General features: G+C 41.9%; 2 protein-coding genes across 5 annotated transcripts; both read left to right on the forward strand.

The window, feature by feature from the left end:
* The first annotated feature begins 56 nt into the window (after nt 1–56).
* LOC112221012 (leptin receptor overlapping transcript-like 1) lies at nt 57–4,137 on the forward strand. 2 transcript variants are annotated; one of them, XM_024383055.2, is made up of 5 exons: nt 57–196; nt 1,075–1,150; nt 1,300–1,486; nt 1,840–1,952; nt 3,361–4,137. In XM_024383055.2, coding segments are annotated over exons 1-5 (393 nt in total). In that variant the 5' UTR covers nt 57–180; the 3' UTR covers nt 3,362–4,137. The 2 variants fall into 2 exon arrangements, with proteins under 2 accessions (XP_024238823.1, XP_024238822.1); XM_024383054.2 differs by having other exon boundaries at nt 1,840–4,137.
* LOC112221011 (hyaluronan mediated motility receptor) lies at nt 3,412–10,156 on the forward strand. Of its 3 annotated transcripts, none has more exons than XM_024383051.2 (9): nt 3,412–3,501; nt 5,159–5,310; nt 5,696–5,853; nt 6,516–6,575; nt 6,993–7,186; nt 7,958–8,158; nt 8,254–8,406; nt 8,643–8,745; nt 9,520–10,156. In XM_024383051.2, the coding sequence occupies exons 2-9, from the start codon at nt 5,214–5,216 to the stop codon at nt 9,556–9,558; spliced, it is 1,005 nt and encodes a 334-aa protein (XP_024238819.1). In that variant the 5' UTR covers nt 3,412–3,501; nt 5,159–5,213; the 3' UTR covers nt 9,559–10,156. The 3 variants fall into 3 exon arrangements, with proteins under 3 accessions (XP_024238819.1, XP_024238820.1, XP_024238821.1); XM_024383052.2 differs by having other exon boundaries at nt 5,699–5,853; XM_024383053.2 differs by lacking the exon at nt 6,516–6,575.
* The last annotated feature ends 5,599 nt before the right edge of the window (nt 10,157–15,755 follow it).

Here is a 15,755-nt window from a genome sequence, read left to right on the forward strand (position 1 = left end):
ATTGATTAGTCAGATGATCTATTTTATATTTTCTTCTGACTGACGGGATTCCGCGCATGCGTGTTGCTAAATACAGACACAGCTCTGTGGGTGAAATCGAATTCACGGACTGTTTCATGCAGTACTAGTTAAAGGTGTATTGTTGTCGTGGGCTGTGTGACGAGTTTATGTCCTGCAGAAATGGCCGGGATTAAAGGTGAGGAAGTTGCTGTCTTATTTTTAAATAATACATTAATTGGATTACAACAAATGTAGTCAATCACACATAGCGAGCCAACTAGCTATGCTTTGACATGGTGTGCTGCTACCTAACACTGCCTGAGTGCTAGCCAGTTAAGCTAACTCCCTTAGCTAGCCAACTAATTTGATGTCGTCTTATTATCTGCTAGCTATGTAACGTTAGATAAATAACTAGCTAATTATATACGTTAACTAGGCACTGTAGCTAGCTAGCTAATAACTTGATTGGTGTTCTAGTTAGTAACGCTTTAACTAGCTACAGTTAACGTTAGGTAGCTAGATTAGCACCTGGCTAGTTGTGGTATTGATGATGGGCCATTTAACTAGCTCATGATGCAATTACGAATCGATAAAATACACGTTAGAAACTAGCCTTGTCCTGCCAAACCTAATGTTATATTGTTATGGCTAGGCAATTACGACAAGTTAAATTAGCTAACGTTAGACCTCGCAAACAAGTGCGTTGTCTCAAACCTCCTTGGTTAACCTAGAGTTAACCATCTAGCTAGCTAAGTCATCATGACATGCAGAAGTTTACAAATCAATGTTCTAACTAGTTAAATTAATACACTTTAATACTAGCAGCTAGCAACTTTCTAAAAAACATCTATGATAGCTGAAAATACTCTGCATTCCCTCACTCAATCCATCCCAGCCAGGCCCTGAATGTGAAATCATCTGATTTGTCACATGATTATTTCCTCGTTGGAGCTACAGCATTAGGATCATGGTCAGATGATCAATTATGACCTAAGGAATTAGTATTACATGAACACACACACACACACACACACACACACACAGTTGCTTAGTTTATTTCCCTCTCCTTTCTAGCTCTGATCAGCCTGTCCTTTGGTGGGGCTATTGGCCTCATGTTCCTGATGCTAGGATGTGCTCTTCCAGTGTATGAGTAAGTATCTCCATCATATTCATGTTTCATGCGTTAATGTCAAGTGCACAAGTACTGTATAATGCCTTTCTTGCAAGGTTTTATAATATGATGCTGCCCACATCAAGTATTTTCCAAGTCATAACTGACAGGAACTTCTCTCTTCACAGTAAATACTGGCCCTTGTTCCTCCTCTTCTTCTACATCCTCGCCCCAATCCCTTACTGCATCTCCCGGAGAATTATTGATGACACAGACTCGGCCAGCAACGCCTGCAAAGAGCTGGCATTATTTCTCACAACGGGCATAGTGGTTTCAGCCTTTGGCCTGCCCATCATTTTTGCAAGAGCTGATGTTGTAAGTATACATCTTGGTGATTTTACTTGTGTAGGCTAAGGGGTGTTCGACAACACTTTGTCCTCATACCTGTGCAGTAACAACATTGCGTTAGCTTTGTTGTTACAAGTAATTGCTTTCTAAATTGCATACATTTTTGGTGTTACACAAATGGAATAAGGACCATTCCTTATAGGACTGTTGGGCTACATCTTATAGGCTACCATTTGTGTAATAACAAGAAATGCTCAAATCCGTTACTAAACAACACTTAAAAAAGGGCTGTGATTTGCTCAGTCCAAACAGATTGAAAGTATGCAATGCAGAATTTTGTAACATATGTTGACTGAATTATTTATGTTTGTTGTTTACAGATTGCCTGGGGAGCATGTGCGCTTGTGCTAACAGGCAATGTAGTCATCTTCGCAACCATTCTGGGATTCTTTTTGGTCTTCGGCACAAACGACGACTTTAGTTGGCAGCAGTGGTAAAATTGGGGTGTGGGGGGGGGGCTAAGTCAGAATTGTTTATTACTAGCATTGTTATTATTATTGTAATGATTGCAATTATTGTTTGTTGTTATTTATATGACTGCCCGTCCATAGACACACGAAACCAGTGCAATAATCTGTTTTAACTGTCATGCGGAATGTCAGACTGACTTCAGGTGGATGTGCTGACTTTCATTTTGACTTTTATTTTTTGCTCCATGTTTGTGAGTCTTCTCCCTTCATGTACTGTACAGGCTTATTTTTTGAGTGTTGCGATAAAATATTGTTGAGATCATAAATGCCCATCTAATCTGTGCAAATGCAAAAATGTCCACCTGGACTCAGATTGACCTTTGGAAGGGGTCTTTGGCCATCGGTTTGGGATTTTATTCCATTGTCTGAAGGTTGGAAGCTTTTTTTCCTGTGACAAAGATATCTTACTGATAAAATATATGTAACTTTGGGAGTGTGGGTGTATAGTAGTGTGCTGGTCAGTTTCGAGAGGATAGTCTCCCCCTCCAAGTGCTGACATGAAGCTGAAGCACTGGATATTTTGCATGGAGTAAAGGTTGTTTTTGAAGAGCACATTGAAAGCTGAACGCCTGAGTTTCTCTCAGCTTGAAACCATTCAATATGAAGGTAGATACAGCATATAATGCATTATCCAATGCACTGTCCCCCATTGCAGTGATCAAATTTGGATGACTCAGCTATTCACCGACATTCATTTGATTACAGGCCTCTTGTGTTTGGTTGTTTAGCGTAGCATATTCTGCCCCTTTTGAAAATTGTCTAGAAGTCATTGTAACCCTGTGTCATCTTTTCTCTTTGGAATAGAGTCATCAAAAACCTTGGTCAGACAGCCCAGGATTAAGGCTAGCCGGCGTGAAATGTGGCCAACTTAAGATCTAGGCTACTTATAACCCGGGTCACTAATACCGCTAGCCCTAGATTTACCAGGTATCCAAGAGACCAATTGGTTTCAATACCAGTAATTGGAAACCAAGGCTGCACTGTAGTTATATTTCACAAATAAATGTGGATGAACCCTAGTTTTTACCAAGGCATATCATGTTTTGTTCTATATTTAGTACATCCGCACTAAAATGTTCTCCCGTACTCTCCCTGAAAGAAATGAATTTGCCTTATAGGTCTAAACTAATTTTAATGTGGTCATTGTATACTTGCATTGGGTGTGCTGATATCATACATTCACTCAGTGTAGTTTGCTGTTACTTAAAGGTGTCAGAGAACTGTGTCCTGAGCTTTGAAGTGTGCTGTTACATTTAACTGAACTAGTTGTAGCTAAGCAAGGTATTAAGCATCTGTCACCCCGTGTGCACTGGCCTGTTTAGCTGGGTGGAAAGGTTGCGTGTTTAAGATCTCTTTGTTTTTATTTTGCAGATGGAGCAGTTATCTTTGAAAAGTGGTCTCTGGAAGAGGCCCCCCCCCCCCAAAAAGACTGAAATCCATCTAAAAAAATTCCAGAAGTAATCGGAAGCACCGATTCATCCGGTATCTCTTTCTGTCCCACTCAGATTGTGAGTAAGTTTGTCAACTTCTTATTTCCAGTCTTCCAGAGACCACAACCTCCATGAAGATAGTGATCATAATGAAAACCCTTTGGCACCTTTTGTGAGTTTAGCTGAACTTTTTAAATAATCATTGTTACCTTGATTATCAAAGGTAATGTTACAACAAATGGCTTTTGGTGTTTTTGTTATCCTTTTATGTAAGTAAAGTTTAAACTTTCCATACATCAAAACAAATGATAAAATATATATTTGTGCCTACAGCAATGCACTGATGGCATATCTACAGTTTTTGGACATCCAGGTTAGGCTATTTATAGCATTTTGAACCACAATTTAAGTATTATAGACTGAGTATTGCTTAGTGAAAGTTTGAGAAATTTACAAAGACTTTCAATACCGTTCTATCAAACAAATGAACACACACAAACTCCATAATCAGGTCATTCCAGTCATGGGATGGGTTTGTCACTGATCTCTTTTGTGAAAGATGTGTTTCACACAACGGGAAGAATATTTTATTTATTGGTATTAGAGGACGCTTTGTGTAGATGACCAATTGCCACTTTATATCTACAACTGTTGTTTTTGAAGGCAGAGGTCAGCATGGGGGTTTTCTTTTCTAAATAAAAGCCTTTTTTGAACATCCTCTCATTGAATGAATTATGCATAAAATTCCTACAATATCAACACTTCCTAGTTGCATTTGGTATGAGATGTTTGAAGAGACTAAATTATTGGGTTCTAATTTGACTACGAAACTTTCAGATCTCGCAACAGGATCAAACCATTGATTCTATCCAGTTGCTTTGATACGTTCTGCACTGGTGTGTGTATAAGGTAGAGAATGACATGTTCATTAACCTTCACACATGGAAGTGGGTAGTCAAGCACTAACAGGAGGAATAGCTGTGTTTTGTCTCCCCCACCTGGCAAGGAACTGATGTGAAACAAGGCCGTGCATAAGCTGTGACTTCTTAATTAAAGGCCCCAGACTCAGTGCAGTGATGTACCCATTGTTGTGCTCATATTAGCATCAGAACTGTAAATGGATCAATGGTTGTTCAGATGGGTAAAGCCCCCCCCAAACATGTCACTAGATAATTATATAGCAAGTTCAGTCATGGTATAAATGCAAATCCGAGGGAATTATCTGCAGAGGAAATACTTCCTCTTTAGGAACGTTTATGGATTTTACTCCCCTGATATAAGATCCAAAATATAAATGTCAAGTAAAGAGTAAGGTACCTGTTTTAAGGTTGTTTACCAGAAGGTTAGTTAAGTGTATATAGCTCCAGGGAGTAGTTTAGATATGCATCCAAAGGTGCCTGCTAGCTACAACTTGTCCGATTGCCATGTTAGATTTCATAACATTCACAGCCTGAGGGGCACCACAGATTTGCATATAACTTTGGATCCTGTACAAACTAGGCCCTGAAAGGTTAAAAAGGTTAAAATCGTCAATTAAATCCTTAGTATATCCAGTGACATGCACTTTTTGGTATTTATGCAATTCCGTCTCAATGTTAAAGTGACATAGGCCTTTATCGGTGTTATTGCTATTTCTAACACTGACATATGAGAACGGGAGGAGTTTCTCTCTGTCTTTAGGGTGCCACGCAACTAGAAGAAGCTAGTAAATCAGTGGCTTGTTCCTTTGCATCTGACAGTCATGGAAGCTGAACGATACAGGTGAATCACAGTAAAGGAACGAGGGAAGCGGGAATGAGGAGATTTTTCAGAGCGCATAGCTACAGCGATGAAGACAACAGTCAGATCCAGTACCTGACGGCTAAGTGTAACCGCCTGACACATGAAAAAGGTAGGTATTGGTAGTTATTGGGTCATTATGGGACTGGGAGGACTTATAGATCAACTACTTTGGATTATTAGTCTGTTGGCTATTCACTCAAAGAATGCCTGTCATTGAGCAATGTACTGTACACATGTCACCATAATCAATTGCAAACTGGATAAAGTGTAGTTCTACAAGAAAAACAGCAATACACTAACAGTTAGCTATTCTCAGGGTGACTACTGTTTGTAGTTAAGCCATATAACAGGCACCAAGGATTTTACAGGGTTCATAGTCCAAACCTACTGTACAGTGTCTGAGAGAATCATTTGAATAGGTAAGGGAAAGTTGTCCTGATGTGGGGACAATATAACAATTCCAGTCACAGGGCCGTTGTCTTCTTTTGGTACAGTAGTGCTGGAGAGGGAATGCATGGGGGCCAGGGAGAGAGAGAGGAGCCTGCAGAATGAGCTGGAGGCTCTGTCCACACAGCTCTGCCAACAGGAGCAGGTCAACATAGATTTGATGTTCAAACATGATCAAATGCTCGGCAGGGTCCATCATGAACAGGTACTGACGTCTTGTTTCCATCTTTTCACTGGTCAACCACAGATGGCTCTTGTCACTCTGAAGCTGTGTACCTACAGTATAATTACAGTGTATGTGCTAATGTAATGTTGTGTAATTGCATGGATTAGATGTCATGCAATTTTCTACATCTTTCTAATATTCTACTTTCAATTGGCAGAATGTAGAATCTCAATGCAAAAAAACTCTATACATTCCAATGCTAGTGAAGCTAAGCAAAATTGCCTTGACACATTCCTTGTCAAATCCTAATTCTGTTCTCACGTGTGGGCTTGCTAGCCACATTTATCTACACAGTTCCTTGCGAAAGTATTCATCCGCCGTGGCATTTTTCCTATTTTGCTGCATTAAAACCTGTAATTTAAAAATATTTGTATTTCATGTAATGGACATACACAACATAGTCCAAATTGGTGAAGTGAAATGAAAAAAATAACTTGTTTTAAATTATTTAAAACAATAAACTGAAAAGTGTTATATGTATTCGCCCCTTTGCTAAGAAGCCCCCAAATAAGATCTGGTGCAACCAATTACCTTCAGAAGTTACATAATTAGTTAAATAAAGTCCACGTGTGCAATTTAAGTGTCACATGATCTGTCACATGATCTCAGTGTGTGTATATATATAATCTCTGTTCTGAAAGGCCCCAGAGTCTGCAACACCACTAAGCGGCACAATGAAGACAAAGGAGCCCTCCAAACAGGTCAGGGACAAAGTTGTGGAGAAGTACAGATCAGGGTTATGTTATAAAACATATCTGCAGCTTTGAACATCCCATGGAGGACAATTAAACCCATTATTAAACAATTGAAAGAATATGGGGGGGTGGGAATTGTAAGGCAACAAAATAGAAAAAATGCCAAAGGGGGTGAATACTTTCACAAGCCACTGTAGGCTGTTATTGGAAAAGACGTGTAAAATCTCCAGAGTTCGTCAACTGGATGACATGAATACTAACAGTATAATAGAAGAAATGTCATGAAAATTCCTCCTATTTTTGAGGAAAGTCTTACAATAGCATGTGCTGAATACATACAGCATCTGTGTCCTTGTGTTTACCCACGTGTTTCTGTTTGTGTGGACTGTGGCCCTCACCAAGGATCTGGTTGTGTTCTTGCAGCAACGGGTGCATCTTGTGGTGGAGGAGAGCTTCAGAGATGCTGCACTGCTGGGCCTACAGCTGGAACAGGTCAACTCGGAGCTTCTGCACCTGCAAAGTTCTGAGGTGCAGCTGGAAGGCCTGGTGGAAGAGCTGCACACGAAGGACCTGCAGAGAGCTGCATTGACAGAGGACCTTCAGGTGCAGCTGCACAGGTAAGTCTACTGCCCTGCACTGTGGGAAGGAGAAAGTAAATGGTACTATTGTGTGTGTGTACCCAAAGACCCCCTTAATGTTTAAAACATAAGACATACTTTTTTTTAAAGGCAGCGGTATTTAGCTATGGTTTATCCAGCTGTACAAATGGACATACTGTAAAAGTAAAGCCACTCCAGATAAGGCCGTGCACTAAGCAAATAAACATTAAAATTAATGAAACTCCTAACTTTTGATTACCATCTCCTACAAACATGAGCCAAGTGAAGCCGTCCCAACTGTTTTAAAAACACGTTGAACAGATCTCCAACTAGTCAGGTTGTCACACGTCAAATAAACGTTTGGATTTGTGATTTTTAAGTCTGCAAAAACACACGTGCCCTTAAGCATGCTGTGCTACAACTTGCTGACTTTGAATCCCCAGTTTGGAAAATTGGCTGACAGTCAGAATACGTTATCACATCGTGATTGCAGGGGTAGAATTGCACTAGGGGTATGATAAAGGGGAGTTTAACATAAGCTCAGCTCAAACCCTCAAGCTGAGATTCATCGTTTGCCTGTGAAAGATAAACTGGGGAATCATGGAGAAGTACGGTTTCATGATTGCTTGTACACGAAAATGACCAGGAGGTTACATGTTGGTTAGATATATTGGCTGTTCATGCAACATTCAGGAGGGATGATGCATAATAGATTTTTTTTAAGACCACAAATTAGAAACATTTCTAAGCACCTACGTTCAGGGTCTCTTATGTGTCTTCGGCTGACAGTAAGGTATTGGAGTTGGAAGAGCTTCAGTGCGGCTACGCTGCCAACACCCAGGAGCTGGAGGAGCTGCGTAGCGCCAACCAGAGGAAGGTGCAGGGACTGCAGCGGGAGAACGAGTGCAGCCTGAAGAAGCTCCAGGAGACGGCCGCGCAGTTTGAGTGGCTGTGTGAACAGCAGCGCTACTGGATGTGCTGCGTCAAGAGGTAGCTATGCTCTACCATCACTCTGTTGTCATTGGTTATTTAGCACAGACAAACGGTGGATAACACCAGATTTAATCTCTGAATGAAACCTCCAGATTCAAAGACTGCCTGTCAGAGGAGAAGGACTCTCTGGTGCAGCAGGTGAAACGGTTGGAGAAGGAGGTAGCAGAGCTGAGGAAGAGCTCAGAGAGCACTACCCAGATGCTGTGCTGCCCCCTAGAGGACACAGTCAGCCAGCACTGTGACAGGTAACAGCCATTTGTCCTCAGTGACCTGAGGCCTCTACCTAAAACTGATCTGAGACAAGTTGTTATTCTTCCTCAGTCATACCATTAACAGTCAGTTATGTGTGCCACAGCAAAACAGGCCCCATAACAGTTCTCAGACATAGCTAATGTGATTGGTAACAACGGTTACAGACACAGGCTTTTCTCAATCCCACATGTCCATGAGAACTTATTCCCTTCCCTTTCCGATTCTGCAGAATGCCCTCTTGGGAATCCGGTAAGATGGCTGACCTGCAAACCCAGGTGGACAAATGGAGAAAGCTGTATGAGGACCTCTTCAGCCAGTTCACACCCCACCAAGTAAGCATAGCCTACACTAACTTTGACCGAACCAATGGCCGCGTGTTGCACATCTCTAGTCTTCAGGGGCTGCGTCTTGCTGTGTGTTGCCAATCAGTGAGTTTGTTTGCTTGCTGGATTTAGACTGACTACAGACGGGAGTTGTGCTTCACTCGTCTAAATGGTCATGGCAATAGTAATATGACTGCCTGGGATCTGGAGAATCGTATGAACCTTCATTTCTCGGGCATGGATTTCTGTCTGGTTTTCTCAGTCAGTCTGTGCTATGCATGGCTGGGTTCCAGGCAATGGGGTGCTCTTCCAAACCAAGGGAATGAGATGACTAATGACTGGAGGAGGTGTTTCCCAGTGGTCTCTGTGCTTTGTTCCCTTTTGACTAGCTCTGGAGTGCACATTTTGAGATAATTATTCTGATTGAGTGCAGATGATGCAGGCTGCAGTCTCTAGTGAGCCTGAGAGAAGAGGAAGTTAGCCGAAGCAATATGGACTGCCGGAGGAGACGTATAGGACATGAGACAAGTGACCATGCTAAAATGCATTACCGTTTTATGAATTATATGGTTGATTCACACACCAGAGAACAGACTCGTGTTATGACTCTTACATTTGAGGGAGATAAAAACATCATACTGTTCCTTACATGAAGGTTTGGGGAGGGAGCAGATGTTGAATTTTCCAGAATATTCTCACTGTAAATTGTGTAGGCCATGTGTGTGTGGTTTATGTTCATTGCCTTTTGGCCGGACTCACCTATAGTTTACTTTGTATTCTCAGGGGGGGCACGTTGTCGACGGATACCAAAAACCTCCTTGAGGTCAGAAGACCATGAAATCCATCTCTTTTTCTTCAACCCAGTGGAGGCACTCCTAACTTTTGTCTGTTTGTCTCGCTACTCAACTGTTGCTGAGAACCATACAACCTCACCGTTCTATTGTTGTCATGGTTTAAATGTCTTGAAACCACTGCATGACCATGACTGTACTGGAGTGTGATATGCCACTTTGTTACAGTCTATTGTCTATATTTTGGTATGAGTATTAGTGTTCTCCTATTTGGACACACTTTCCTGTCATTGTCTATTTTCAGACACACTGGTGGAACATAGTAAATCAACAAGTAAAAACACCTGAGAATGTCTGTTTTGTTGTTGCTCTGCCAATCCGGATGATGACTCTAGCTGATGAGCAGAGAACCACAACACATGCTAATGTTTTGTCCTGGTGAACATTCCTGACATTCACTCCCATTTACAATTAACCAGATGTGGGGTTAAAAACACAACTCATGTAAAATGTACATAGGTTCAGAACTTTTGTGAAACGGCACAGTTAAAAAATATATGGCAAAATGGAAATCAAACTGGATGCGCTTTAGCGATAGATGGTAGCTGAAGGATGGGATTAAAAACAAACAAGGGAACTATTGTAAAATATGTTGTCTGTAAAGTGTGTGTGTGTGTAGAAGCACTTGTTGGCTGCTTTTCCTTCACTCTGTGGTCCAACTCATCCCAAACCATCTCAATTGGGTTGAGGTCGGGTGATTGTGGAGGCCATGTAAACTGATACAGCACTCCATCACTCTCCTTGGTTAAATAGCCCTTACACAGCCTGGAGGTGTGTTGGGTCATTGTCCTGTTGAAAACAAGTAATTGTCCCACAAAGTGCAAACCAGATGGGATTCAACGGCTGCCATGTGTGAAGTCAGATGACCTGAAGGAGTTCTGGAAGGCGAAGGTGTAGCCAAGGATGAACTGTGTGGCAGCTGGAAACTAGTTGAATTTGCACATAATAAATAGTTAAGAACTCAACCATGCAGAATCCAACCTGGGTTTATTAATGGTACCATTACATTACCAGAATAGCATATTTACGTTTGACCTTGGTCACAACCAGGGAAAACACATTATATACATTCAACACCAGGATATATCCATTAAAAATTAGAATTTTGTTATGTGTGAAATGAATGTTTGTCTACTGACCTGCTTGTCTAAATATTAAGTCCTCACCTAGGGGTTATAAATAGAAATGGCTGAGTCTGGGAGTTGTTTGATTCTTGTAAAAAGGCCACTTTATAGGTACACAGGGTCCATGTAAGGAATGCCTCTACGTGCCTCCTCAGAAAACACTCGTTCCTGAACTCTGGGTCTAACAAGCCACAGACATACGGCTTCTCACAGAGGTTTCTTGCTTAGGAAAGAGAAAACATTGCCAAAATGTTGAGTCCTGTTTGATTCTGCACCATCTTACAGATGAGGTTTCACCCTACCCGAGGTGAAGGTTGTTTACTGAAAGTCCATCCATGTTCTCATGTTTGGTTAGACCAGATTGATTACTATGGATGTTTGGGGGAATTTGCTGTTGCTCTCAGAGGGAAAGAGGAACTTGTCGTTTGCTTGTTAATGCAAAACAGAGTGGAATTATGTGGTTGTTTGACACCGTGTTTAGAAGGATATGTAAATGTTTAACGCTGACGTGAGTAAACACACACAAGGGGTTAGGTGTCAGGGTTTGGAGAGGGGCTGCACGGCCAGACTGACGCCCACGCTCACTACGCTTCTATGAACAGGAACATCTCCGCGACACAACACTACCAAAACAAGATGTTATTCTAAATCTAAAACTCACAAGGACATCGCACGAAGTGACAACAGTTTCTCTGGAAAAACAAGTGGCTCAGTCATTTGAGGATAGTTCTAGTGTTGATGTCGAGTGTGCTAGAAGAAGTAGTCCTCCACAACCCCTCACCCTCAGCAGCTCCCTTTGTCCAGCTTCAATGAGCGCTCTCCAAAGGAAGAGGACAGGGGCTGGGGGGGACTCGTGGCTCGACGGAGGATTATTGACACACCGTTGACCCCTCGTTGGCGAGCGACAGCAGCTTATTTTACAGCCAACGGGGTGACCAGGGGGTCCAGACGCCCGCTATGGGTCAGGCAGCCAGGCCACAGGGTGCAAAGGTGAAGTGACAGAGCTGGTTATTACAACCATCAGCTGGTGGGGAGGAAAGTCTCCCTTTACTGCTGTACAAGATGTATGTTAGCACACCTCCAACTCTTCTAGTGTGTCTGGAAGACAGATGTGCTTTCTACGTTTCACACAGATTACCGTAGGCCTACTTTTAGCACAATTGGGTATTTACCCTGGCAAGAAGTAGTGCGTGATATTACAGCTAACATGTTTCATTGTTATAAATTGCCAATCTCGCATATGATCAGTAAATCACAAGAGAATGTGGTGTTATTTTCGAACTTTAAGATGCCTAACAAAAAGTCTCAGAGGTTATAACCATAGTATAATAGTAGGTTACCATAGTTACCATAGTCTGCAATTTAGCAGGAATGTATGATACATTCCCTTACTTCTGGATTTCTAGTCCTCTAACTTTAGCTTGTTATAATCCTTTTGGATTCACTATGGAGTTGTACCCATCCCTCCATATTCTATTCCAGGCGTTGAGTAACATATACCTCTATGAGACACGTTTGGAACCATGTCTACTACTGTTATGTGTTATGATTTCAACTTGCATTTGAATGTGAAAACAGCAAGGTATCATTCCATCTGTCTGGCACCCATAGAGGATACAAGGTGCACCAGGCTTGAGACATTTCCCCCTGCAACTTTAGGAGCCATCTGTAATCTATTTTCTCACAGGGCCTAAATACCTTAGTGCCAGGCAGCTTCTGAGGCATCATTTCTGCTCAGCTGTGTTTCTTTTCTTTTTATCTTCCCTAGCATCCCACTCCTGATACCCAACTGGGATTTTTTTCTCAACCATAAAAGGAGGAATGAAGGGAAAGGCTGCTAAGTATCCTGGGAAAAAAGCTGAAGTTTCTGTCTTATCTCTCCTCTCCTTTTCCTTTTCTTCCTCCCTCTTCCTCCGCTTGTCCATTAAAACCAGTTGAGCTACCTCTCCTACCACCTGTCCTGTCTTTAGGAAAATCTATCATGGTGGTAGTAAGGCCTCTTCTTCTCAGGGCCCGTTAAATCAAGATGGTAGTCCACCAACCTGTGGAGCATTGATGAAAGCAGGAGGATACTGGGTATCAACGCTTCACTGGGATGACACAGAGCATTCACAAGCATTGAATAACCTTTTTTGAACACTGCGCTGTTACACATGCCAAATGTAATGTTGACATAATGTGTACAGTAGTAAACAAGCCTAAAGGTGTTGGTATACTTACGCCTCTGTCTGCCATAGGGCATGAACATTCATTTATGGGTTACTACTTGTAGAAGAGAGCCGAGAGAATAGCTGTGATAATGACAATATGGTCAGCCAGGTCGTAAGCCTCAAAAGGACTTCATTTGAATGGCATGTATGTGGCATAAACTCCATCTGGCTAGCAGGAAAGACATCTGTACAACAACAATACGTGGGGCTGTTCCAAAATGGTCATGCCAGTAGAGGTCTCTCTTGCACCGGTGTTGCTGTCTGTGGAGCTCTTTGGCAGCCGTTGAGACATCTCTCAAATGTGTCTTCAATTATAGAGCTCTGCTCCACACCATCCACTGAATCGGAATGCCAGTTGAATTCAAGATAACCCAGGATAAGATTTTATTTGATCTCCCTCATAAATATCCAAAAGGTGCAAATTCTATTTGGACATCTTGATACATTTTGTTAAGCATATTCAAACTTATGAAGGCACTATTAAAAACCCTTTTCCCTTTAGCTTACTGATGATGTATGTGAAAACAAAGGAGTTATTTGCTTTATGAAAATAAATAAAGTATGACAGAACATAATATACTTATTTACCCAGTGCACACCAGCTGCCTGATAACCTTGAAGAGAAAATTAACTTTGTGTTCTGAGTGAGATTCTTCAGCAACAGGGTGCTCAGATGAAAGGAGGGTATCAGGACACACACACACACACACACACACACACACACACACACACACACACACACACACACACACACACACACACACACACACACACACACACACACACACACACACACACACACACACACACAGTAGTCTACTCCCCAGCAGTAGAGGGGGCCTTGACTGGCCTGGTGACCGTATCTTCCACCACAAGAATGAGGCCTCCCCTTTCACCCCAAAATGAGGTATGACAACAAACCTTAAAACATTTGCAAAACAATTTGAAAACTTGAGCCTCCCTGAGTCCCTGCATACTTGCACGATGCAGCCCACCCTCTCCCCGAAAGGCATTCAAGGGAAGGCAAGGGAGCCCATTTCCTTTATTGGTCTCCAGAAAACGGGATTCAACAAACTTACTTCCATGCCTTCACACGGTTTCCAAGAAGTATGTTTTGAATAAATCAAATTAGTGGCACAAAATATGGTGCGTGACACAATGACCATGTTAACAATGTGAAACTATGCATGTCATTACAGGGGCGGAGAGGTGGGGGCGGTGGGTGTGAATTCTCCTCCTGTTGCCCCTCTCTGCCACGCAGACGGGGGACTTGAGAATTGAACCATCTGTGTCTTTCTGTCTGTCGGCCTGTCGTTAAGCAGTCTGTAACTCAGCCCAGCTGTCAAAAATGGAAAAGATGCTCTAAACCGATTGGCAAGAGAGGTACAGAAGAAGAAAGAAAGAGTAAGAAAAGAAAAAAAACATGAGACAAGGCAGATGCAGATGTTACTTTCTCTAAGCCATGTTAACTCTGGCTGGATCTCTTCCATCATTCACGTCTGGTACGCGCTGCGTTGACCCAAACAAACCTCTGTAGCAGATGTCAAAATCCTGATCCTTGCTCGGACAAGACGGGAGAGTGTTCAGTTTTGCGGCGGGTAGCCTAGTGGTTAGAGCATAGAGCAAGATTGCTGGATCAAATCCCCGAGCTGACAAGGTAAAAAAACCTGTTGTTCTGCCCCTGAGCAAGGCAGGCAACCAACCCACTGTTTCCCAGAGGGGTTGGATTAAATGTGGAATAAACATTTCAGTTGAATGCATTCAGTTGTACAACTGACTAGGTATCCCCCTTTCCCTTTCTGTCTTAGACATGTTGACACTAACCAGGTCATCAATAGCTGAGAACATAAAAAAACATAAAACCTTCACCCCATTTACTTCTGAACAGTGTTTTGTATCAGGGACTTGGCTAGCCAGTAGTAGAGGTCTTCTCGGGTCCAAAACGTGAGACCCGGGCCCGAGAATAATGAGCCCGAACCCGAATAGACCCGACAACAGCAAGGCCTAGACCTGACGGGCCCTGACGGGTCGGGGTCTAGACCCGAGTGACAGTAAAAATAATGTTTGTCAGCCAAGTTGCTCTTCTGGTTAACAAATACATCTTTATCAGGGCCGGACTACTGCATTTGAGACCCTGGGGCACCGGCTTACTTCCTGCATGTCAACACACAGTGCAGAGAGAAAAAAAATAATCACTGCTCTTTCAACCATTTAATACCACAGCAAAATTCAAAATGGGAATACAATGTCCGATGATATCACTGTGCTTCATCTAATAGCAGAACCACATGACCTGGATTGCAGTTGAGATTACATTAAAAGTACATGGTGCAAGTGATCAATAGCGTTCGAGATTCTGAGCAAATCATTGCAGCAATTGTGAATATCTCCGCAGATCTGCAATGACCTATGCATGCTACTGTATCTTGAACACGCACACTTTATATGATTACATAAGAAGACATTTATAGTTAAAGTAACCTCAAAATGTGGCCATGGATGTGTTACTAATTTTAAGGTTGAATGTAATGTTAGTTTGTAAGATAGCCTTAATGTTTAGACATTTCCTGTATTATAAAAGTAGTGTTGAATTGTTTGGTTGACAACACAACCAAATATCAACATTTAAGGAGATGCATCTACTGCTTGGATAGTTCCATAATCCCATTCTTTAACTTTTATTTTTGGTTGAGTTGGAGACGTGAATCCTACATATAATTTGTTGACAAGTTTAAAGGCTATTTATTGTATTTCAAAAGTGATATTGAATTTTGTTTGGTTTTCAACACAACCAATATCAACATTTGAGGGAGATGTATCTTCTGCTTGGATAG

The sequence above is a fragment of the Oncorhynchus tshawytscha genome, linkage group LG21 (genome assembly GCF_018296145.1).
Source record: "Oncorhynchus tshawytscha isolate Ot180627B linkage group LG21, Otsh_v2.0, whole genome shotgun sequence".
Taxonomy (NCBI): domain Eukaryota; kingdom Metazoa; phylum Chordata; class Actinopteri; order Salmoniformes; family Salmonidae; genus Oncorhynchus; species Oncorhynchus tshawytscha.

Bases quoted from the DNA above. Each gene is read 5' to 3' on its own strand.
- LOC112221011 (XM_024383051.2), top strand. From the start codon at position 5,214: ATGAGGAGATTTTTCAGAGCGCATAGCTACAGCGATGAAGACAACAGT. The intron at 8,407-8,642 runs GTAACAGCCATT...CCGATTCTGCAG, and splicing joins GTCAGCCAGCACTGTGACAG to AATGCCCTCTTGGGAATCCG. The intron at 8,746-9,519 runs GTAAGCATAGCC...TTGTATTCTCAG, and splicing joins GCCAGTTCACACCCCACCAA to GGGGGGCACGTTGTCGACGG.
- LOC112221012 (XM_024383054.2), top strand. The intron at 1,151-1,299 runs GTAAGTATCTCC...CTCTCTTCACAG, and splicing joins TGTGCTCTTCCAGTGTATGA to TAAATACTGGCCCTTGTTCC. The intron at 1,487-1,839 runs GTAAGTATACAT...TGTTGTTTACAG, and splicing joins TTTTTGCAAGAGCTGATGTT to ATTGCCTGGGGAGCATGTGC.